This window comes from Crocuta crocuta, unplaced genomic scaffold (assembly GCF_008692635.1).
Source record: "Crocuta crocuta isolate KB4526 unplaced genomic scaffold, BGI_CrCroc_1.0 scaffold312, whole genome shotgun sequence".
In the NCBI taxonomy this organism is placed as follows: Eukaryota; Metazoa; Chordata; class Mammalia; order Carnivora; family Hyaenidae; genus Crocuta; species Crocuta crocuta.
The window spans coordinates 1627150-1636678 of record NW_027527378.1 but is presented as its reverse complement, the minus strand read 5'-3'; the positions used below and the strand labels follow the sequence as shown (position 1 = coordinate 1636678).

The 9529-nt window shown below is 38.9% G+C and overlaps 1 protein-coding gene across 1 annotated transcript in view; it reads left to right on the top strand.

Moving 5' to 3' along the window:
- Positions 1 to 7556, top strand: part of RPS6KA3 (ribosomal protein S6 kinase A3) — an 89811-nt gene extending 82255 nt beyond the window's left edge. Inside the window, 3 exon segments of the mRNA XM_077769680.1 lie at positions 1 to 79; positions 5174 to 5314; positions 6176 to 7556. Coding sequence (XP_077625806.1) covers positions 1 to 79; positions 5174 to 5314; positions 6176 to 6298 — 343 coding nt within the window. The 3' untranslated portion in view covers positions 6299 to 7556.
- Positions 7557 to 9529: the final 1973 nt, after the last annotated feature.

The window sequence follows — 9529 nt, the reverse complement described above, 5'->3', positions numbered from 1 at the left end:
GGAAATATTGGCACGGATAGGCAGTGGAAAATTCTCACTCAGTGGTGGTTATTGGAATTCTGTTTCAGACACAGCAAAGGTAAGTATGGCTTCCTACTAGAAGCTTTTGAGAAAATAATTTTTCATAATCCCTAGGGGGAAAAAGCTTTTGTTATGAAGTAGTTAAAAACTACTTAAAAACAAAACTTTTGTTTATGAAATAATATTTTGAAGTGATGTAACTAAATAACTTGAACTCACAAATGGACCACTTATTTTGTATAGAAAGTATTGGTTTGGCTTTATTATCCATCTAAAACTACTTCTTACTTACAAATATGCTGAATAATAATAGTGGTAGTCTTCATGATTCGTGTTTCTTTTCTGTGCCTCACACTGCACTTCTCCTAAATCATCCCATCTAATCTTAACAAACCCTGTAAAATAGGTGGTAGTATCTCCATTTCACAGAAGGAAAGCAAGGCCCAGAATTTTGGTGTGAATTTGTTCTTGGTTACCTACCAGCTACGTGTGGTTGCTTCTAATCAAACAGTTGATTCCAAAGCCTTTGTTCCCTAGAATAAACCATACCATGTTCTCTTTTTGGTCATATTATGTAGAAAGGGGTCTCATCTTGTTCACAGTAAACAGTAGTATAGTTTCGTAGTATCTGCTTGAAATGCACTTGATTATATGGAAACCAACTTGACAATAAACNCCGCCAGCCTCTGGCTGACTTGCTTTCCAACTCTGCACTACTTCCATTTTATTCATGGAAAGTGCTCTTTTAAAAAGAAGAGCAAACAATTTAAAAACTAAAAAGAAAAAGAAGAGCAAAGTTTTCCACTTGCAAGTGAGAAAAACGTAGAGGAGACGAAGATAATTACTGGTAAAAGTGCTTGCTGGTTTCTCTTGGAGGTGGAAGCTTGAGTTGAGATGATTGCATAAGCAAATAGGGTATGTAACAAATGTAGATTGATACTTTTGGCATAGAGATGAAGCCTTTGTTACCCAATTTAATGTCTATGTAGATAATATTTGGCTTTATAACTGATTTAAAATGAACTGTTAGCCTTTCCCTTTTTTTAACCATAAAATTTCTTAAACTAGTTGATTCATTTTTCTGGGATTTCTTTTTCATCCATGTATTGAGCATCTACAACCTGCTTAATAAGTGAGGGTCCAGGGATAAAAGATGTGACTGAGATAGAATTCCTGATCTCAAGAAGCTCACAGCTAGTTGGGAGATGGCCAAAAGCCTACAGTACAGTGTCACGTGTGCTGTTACACTGGTACATTTTTTGTGTTAAAGAAGTTCACAGATGGTGCTCAGTCAGAAAGATTTCCAGGAAAGCTTTCCAGAAGCAGTGAAGGGATTTTCCTGGCAGCTTCAGGGAGCAGAAGGATGTATTCCATCCCAGGCTGAGAGAGCAGCACACGCTATTTGTGCTCATGACAGCCTGAGCATGGCAGAACGCCTCCAGGTTGCTGTGCACCGTTTGATGTGACTAGTACAGGATGCACGTGAGAAGATAGCTGGTGGACCCAGATTGTGAAAGGCTTTCTACAAGGTTATGCTCAGGATTTTCAGTTTATTGGAAAACTGTTGGAAAATATTAAGCATTTTCATGATTACATTTTCCTTTTCTAAAATGTTTGCTTATTTTTGAGAGAGAGAGAGAGAGAGAGCAACGGAGGGGCAGAGGGAAAGGGAGAGAGAGAATCCCAAGCAGGCTGTGCTGTCAGGACAGAGCCCAACATAGGGCTCGATCTCACAAACCGTGAGATCATGACCTGAGACGAAATCAAGACTGAGTCTTGATTCAACCAACTCAACCAGCTGAGTCACCCAGGTGCCCTGGAGATTTTCTTTGTTTAAATTTATTCTGTGGAGGAATAATTCTTATCCATGGAGTCTGCCACAAATTGTCATGATCAGCTGTGAGGCATATCAAGTAATGTCACTGCTTGCTTTTTAAATAAATTCTAGAGATAACCTCAACTTGCTCTAATTTCAGTAATTTGGTTCTCAATGACTTGCATTCCAGTATGCTGTTTTGAGTAAAAGAAAAAGGTGAGGAGATAAAAATAGGATCTAACTCACAGGCTTTCTTATAAATGTCACGTTATTACTAATAACTTTTCCTAATTTGTCCAGTTAAGACTTGAGATTGTTGGGGAGCCAACAATGCTTAACAATGCTCAGTCGGTTAAGCATCCGACTTCACTCATGTCATGATCTCATGGTTCGCGAGTTCGAGCCCTGCGTCAGGCTCTGTGAGGGCAGCTCAGAGCCTGGAGCCTCCTTCAGATTCCGTGTCTCCCTGTCTCTCTGTCCCTCCCTGCTCGCGCTCTCCTTTTCTCTATTGAAACTAAATAAACATTGAAAAAAAATAAGAAAAGACTTGAGATTGCAAGCATAATGTGATAAGTGATAAGTGAATATACCCACAAAATTAGGAAGGAGGATTCTATCAATCTGATGTGTCACCTCAAGAGCACATTGCACATGTGAATGTCACCAGTCATATGGGCCATATGTGTCATATGTGGCTTTGAGAAGAACAGGACCGTTTACTGGGCACTTCTGTGCCAAGGACTATTCTAACGCTTTTACCTACATTATTTCATTCATTACTCACTGACTTAATATTAGGGGCTTTACTTGTAAGGTTTTGCAGTAGTTGAGGTCACGAATAATGGGGATCTACGCTAGAGCAGGTATAGCAGGATTTGAGCCAAATGAAAGAGAAATTTAGGAGGCAAAATAGATTTGGTGGTTAATTGGACATAAGAAGCAAGGGAGAAGCAGATAGCAAGCATGTAGTCCCTGTTTCCACATCAGGCAAACGAGTAGGGTAGTGGCGTCCTTCACCAAGATGTGGAATACAAAAGTAGTTTTGAGAGAAGTGTTGCTTACAGATTTGGAAATTAGGAATTTGAAATGTGACTGTGATATATAGTTAAGGGATGTACGTCCATCAGGCACCTGGCCATGTGGATGTAGATCTTAGGAAGAAGTAGAAGTCTCAGATGGACTGTGGAGTTAGAAGTTGTCATCATCTGTAGTAGCTAAAGCCATGAGCACAAATGAGCTGTGTGAGCAGTGATGAGAGCTATGGAAGGAATTCAAAGGAGCCACCACCATTTAATCAGAAAGCTTAGGAGGAATAGCCATTGAAGAGTAACAGAACAGGAGAAGTAGTTTTCAGTGACTTGGCCCCAAGTGCACTGCTTAAGGCACAGATCTGATTAAAATTATAGTAGAGTTTTGTCGTGTCCCTCAGCAGTTCTGCAACCTTTTAGGTTCTTGAAGCACATTATCCCACCTTAAGAACTTGGAAGGGGAGATGCTGATTGTTTCACTTTTTATTTCTAATTCTGTTCAGTAGCTTATTCCTGCTCTTAGCTGTTAATGAAAACTAAAAATAAGAAACTGTTAATATCTAATAGCAGAGGAATCCTTAGAATAACATCTCAACTCCCAGTATACAATCAACCACCTGGTTCTACTGTTTCTTGCTTTTAAGTACCTCAATTCCATCCATATTTCTGCATCTCTTATACTGCCCTGAAGCCATCAGCTCTTGCCAGTCTCAAATTAGAGTCTCCAAGCTTGCACCCTCCAATCCATTTTCCTCCACACTTAGCATAATCTCTCTAAAGTACAAACATGACTGTATTACTCCTTTGCTTTAAATGATTTCTTATCTCCAAGGACCTTCATGGTCTGGTCCCTTCTTACCTTTCTTAATTTGTCTGCTGCTTCGTTCTCCTTTGCAGTTTTTGTTACAGCCACATTGTAGTTCCTTTCAGTTCCTTAACTGGCATGTTCTCCTGTCCCTGAGGGCTTTCCTTTAAATACACTCTTTTCTGCCTCCCTGAATTGCTGTTTCCCCCTCCTCTTCTCTAATCCATCTCCTCCTCATCCTTCAAGTCTCACATTCCTCTTAGGAAGCCACTCCTAAGCCACAGCACCCTGTTCAGGTCAAGTGTCTCTTTGTTTTCCTTTAGTTGTACCTTTTTATTCATCCCATCAAAGAACTTACTTTTTGCTTTGTAATTGATTCTTTGTCTCTCCCTCACTGGGCTGAAAGCCCCATGAGGTCAGAGTTCATTTTTATCTTATTCACTGTTAAATACCCAACACCTCGCAGAATACCTGGCCTTCAGTGGATATTTAGTAGATATATTCTGAATGCAAAATTAAACAAGTTGGAGATGGCTTTTAGAAATCATAACTGTGTTATTTTTTTTTAATGTTTTTTATTTATTTCTAGGAGAGAGAGAGACAGCGTGAGCAGGGGAGGGTCAGAGAGAGAGGGAGTCACAGAATCTGAAACAGGCTCCAGGCTCTGAGCTGGCAGCACAGAGCCCAACGCGGGGCTCGAACCCACGAACCGCAAGATCATGACCTGAGTGAAAGTCGGACGCTTAACCGACTAAGCCACCCAGGCGCCCCATAACTGTGTTATTTTTGAGAGTATAAAACTAGCAATTATATGGGTCTATACTTCAGCATAGGAAAGCATTTGGATAGATAGAAAGCATTTGTCTCTTGAAAAATNACCAGCAGCAGAAAAAAATCTATAGCTAAAAATTGCTTAGAAATAAACCTACAGGGGTGCCTAGGTGGCTCAGTTGGTTGAGCTTCCGACTTCAGCTCAGGTGATGTTCTCCTGGTTCACAAGTTTGAGCCCCGTGTCCAATTCTGTGCTGAGAGCTTAGAGCCTGGAGCCTGCTTCAAATGCTGTGTCTCCCTCTCTCTTTGCCCTTCCTCCGCTTGTTCTCTCTCTCTCTTTCTCTCTGTCTCTCTCAAAAATAAATAAAACATTAAAAATTAAAAAATAAACCTACAGAAGTGTAGAAAAATCAGAATATCTAGGTAAAAAAAGAGCCAAAGGACTTAAAGATACATAAATGTGGTGAGCTTACTTTTTCTAATGCACCAAAATTACTGTTTCTCAGGGAAGAGAAAAACAGAGAAACAGAGACTTAGGTTTTTGCTTTTTTTTGTTTGTTTGTTGTTTTAAGAAATTATCATGTTGACCAAATTGCTTTGAGCCCAAAGTTTTGGTGCCAGGAAAATATAGTGTCATGGAGGCTAAGGAAGAATGCTGACCAGTATCAAGTGCTAGAGTAAAACAAACAAGAAAGAGTTAAGCTTGTTTTATTATTATTCTTCCCATTCCAGGACCTGGTGTCAAAGATGCTTCATGTGGACCCTCATCAGAGACTAACTGCTGCCCTTGTGCTCAGACATCCTTGGATCGTCCACTGGGACCAACTGCCGCAATACCAACTAAACAGACAGGACGCGCCCCATCTAGTCAAGGTGAGTGGCCTCATCAGGCACCGTTTTCCATGTGTTATGCAGGAGACTCTGAGCTGCCCTCTCCATGCCCGCACCACCTTTCCCTTTCCCTCATCCTGCTTCCATTTCTCGAATGGGATTCCTTTAAAGTGAGTAATGTAGAAAAGAAAAAATCAAGGCACACCAAAATATCATAATAAAACTAGTTTAAGAATAACTTCTGGGGCGCCTGGGTGGCTTAGTCGGTTAAGTGTCTGACTTCAGCTCCGGTCATGATCTTACGGTTCGTGAGTTGGATCCCCGTGTCGGGCTCTGTGCTGACAGCTCGTAGCCTGGAGCCTGCTTCGGACTCTGTCTCCCTGTCTCTCTGCCCCTCCCCTGCCTGTGCTCTATCTCTGTCTCTCAAAAATAAATGTTAAAATTTTTTTAAAAAAATGACTTCTGAATGCATCATTGAGATAAGCCTATGGATTTCCTAACTTTTCTGTATACTTTACTTTTTTATGCAAAACCCAAAACAAACTTTGAGGTCACCAGCAGTGGCAAAACACAGGTTCCGAAGAGCATGCTTTGCTACCTCTCATATTAAAGGATTGCAAAGAAACAAATTGAATAGCCCTGAGAAAAGTGAGGACTGCTTGTTATAAGTTCATCCTTGTCCTTTCTCATCCATAATTTCAGCCACCCACATCTGCATCTTCAACTTTAGTTAAATCAGAGGGTTTGACCAGTGTGGTTATTTTCATTATAAGCCCAATTAAATCTGTATAAATTTTCATATGAAGAAATTGGGAGGGAGGGAATCTCCATTTGATATTCTGTGTACATGTGACTCACCTACCCATTGTCATTTGTGTTGTGACCTTTCTTTCCTGTTTTCAGGGAGCCATGGCAGCTACATATTCTGCTTTAAACCGTAATCAGTCACCAGTTTTGGAACCAGTAGGCCGTTCTACTCTTGCTCAGCGGAGAGGTATTAAGAAAATCACCTCCACAGCCCTGTGAAGTGACCTCAGTGAGATATTTGGTACCATGGTGTAAGCTGATAGCACAAGTTCTGGCGACAGGTAGCACATATCTGAGAGACACCTGCAAGCACACACTGTCCCAGCTGGTACCCATAATGCTGCTGCTCCTGCTGCTGCTCCTGCTTCCGTCTCTTCTCGCTTTAAATGATTGTTAGCAAGTTAGATTTTCCTGGAGCTTCGGATGAAATGAAAATGGAAACGTGATGAAGACATATTCACTGAATCAATGAGAAAAATGAACATATGAATACCACCTAAAAATACACTGAATAAAGTACTCTACACCATATAGCATTATTTTTATAGGAAATATTTCATGTCCCTGAAATATTCTTTGTTAGTTATAGGGATGGACAGTTTATGTTAAGCACTTAGCTTAAACAATCCGTTTCTATTAGCACTGTATCCCTTGTGCCATCCAACATTTTGTATGTTTTTGTAAACAGTTCATATACAGTACATTTCTGTACTGCTTTCTTTAATGTATACATGCTTTGTTTAACTTGGAATCTATTATTATTAATCAATTGACTATTAAATCTGGTTAAATAGTTCACCTGGATTAACAGTATTGTTGGACAGCCCTAAAAATGGCCAGATTGTGGAACAGCTGTTGAATGTAATAACTTCCAAAATGTACATATCTTTCCCCGTGTCTGTTTCACTGGTTCGTTCATTTGTTTGTTTCTTAAAGTCAGGTGCTTTGTCAGACTAACCTAGAGAGCTGTTATGGTAGAGAAAGTTTTCACGTGTGTGTGGCATGACATCAAGAGTACAACTATGAAGTTAGTCCATATACGTTGCAACTCCTTAGGGTTCTTTTTTCCTTAATTAAGGAAGTAGTTCTTGCACTTTTAATCTTGAATAGTATCCATATTTAGTATTTGGCATATAATTCGGGATTTTGCCAATATACATCAAAGGCCTTTAAGAGTTATGGTGAAGAGATTGGCAAAGGAAAATTTAGCAACACATCATTCAAGTCCCATTGGATCTTTCATATTTAAATAGATGAAGTTGCAGAATTTAGCATATGAATAACAGGATACCTGTTCTTGTATACCTGCAAGAAAAGTATGCTTTTTTTGGAAAAAAGGTAAATCATAATGAGTTCTATCCCATTACAATGCTCTATATTAAACACTAATTTGAATGTAATAAAGGCCACCAGCCTCTATATGAAATTGGATTTAAACTTTCTTATTCGAGGGAATAAAACATTCTTGATCAAACAATATCTGTTCTCACCTGAAATCATAGCTAAGGTAGGCTAAGCGAATGTTCACCATTGTTTGCTGAATTCCTTCTGATGATTTATAGCCATATAATGTTTCCTTTAACTTCAGAAATGATCAGCTTTCATAGTGGTCACTGGGTCTGCTTCGATTACAGTATTCATTATCTACATCTAATCTGGGTAGTTTTCACAATTTTATTTGATTAAAGAAATTTTTGTATCCATTATTACCTGTATTTTGGTCAAGCTATCTACCATACATCAATTTATAATATGAAAAACATGAACAGGGAAAAAGTGGTTTGGCTTAGCCTTATCAAGAATGTGCCCAGTGGATCTTAGTCATGTACTGAGCCATTTACATCAGAAGTCTTTTTTTCCTGCCTGAAGCTTTAAGGCTTCCCTTGAAAGTAAAAAGCCAAGAAAGCATACTTTAGTTAAATGTCTTGGAAGCCACTTATTATTTAATTTCTCCTCTGTGCTACTAAAGATAAAGGGAAAATCTGTAACATTAATTTTGCTTAAGTGACACAAAATTATTATCACATAGAAATCAAATGTAAGTTTATCTTCTAAATAAAAAATATATAGGAGGAGGGACTTCAGAAATCTAGTAGGAGGAAGTTCTTCTTTTTAATTTTTGAGTATATGAATGCTTACTATCAAAAACTGCTTCCCATTGCCTGGAAAGAAAGCTTTCTTTCCTTTCTCTCTCTATTCAGTAGTTCAAACTGTGACCATCCCAAATTCTTGTCACTTGTAAAATGTTAATGTAACTCTGGGCAGAAAAAAGATACATTTGCAATTTTTGGACACTGTTGCTATTCCATAATTGCTTAGGTGTGTTGTCCGCTAAGACTATGGTCTTAGAACCAGAAGTAAATGTGTAGTAAATCCTTATAAGTTATCTAGTCCAACTTTCTCACGTTGCATGTAAAGAACCTAAGACCCAAAGCAAAGACTTCTCATTTGGTTTTCTTACCCTCATAACACCACGCTGCCTTCCCCTCATATTATCACCCAACCAGGAGCAGACTTGTTCAAATATATACATATATTTCTTAGGACAATACTCTACTGGTATATGAATGCCAAGTTGATTGCTTTCAAAGATTTTGCCTTCTTTGCCTATTCCAGCTACCAATTTTATTGAAGAAAAGCAAGTCATATGTTCACAAAAGTGAAGGCTTTTGCCTAAAATGAAGTTCATGAGCTTAACTTATTTCACCTGTGGTCTTGGTTTTCCTATTGCCTTTGACTTAGAACAGACAAAGTTGGGCAACGATTGTGCTCTAAATGTAGTGCTTGCACTGGGTTTACCTTCTCATTAATTTCTGAGTCCAGTTCCTCCAGACCCTTCACCAGTTAGTTCTGCTGGTTACCAGGGCTTTTCCCAGAAAGATTTTAGTTCAGTCTTAAAGATATTTCAATGTGAAAGAAGGAAGGAAACTATCAGGTCACTTTTACAAACCCCCTTTTAGCTTATAATCCAAAATAATATCTAAAATTGAAGATTGCACTTAACTTTGCCAAGCACATGCTGAAAAATATGGAATACACTACCATGTGTTTTGTATCTTCCCTTTCAAGTGATGATGTTAAGGTAAGTTTTTGTCCTTTTAATTTTTTATGTAAATCATTTCAGCTCCTAATTTATAGAGATGCCTTTTTCTAAGTACAATAGACCCTTCCTTAACTTTAATGGTTTTGATGTGGATTTGTTTATTCACAAGCAACCCTAGAAGTCCAAAAATGCAATAATTTTGCCACGAATCAAGATGTTGCAAGGTTAATGTGTGGGAAAAGTCACTTAGTGAGTGATGTGGTGTGTATGCATTAGAGATTCACATTTCACATGCCATTGGCTGCAACGTATGGGTTTGGATCAACCATTTCCCACCTAATTTTAAGAAGTAGTTGCTGTTGGGGCCAGGACACATTATGGGAGGTGGGGCTGGCCTGTTTGCTGTG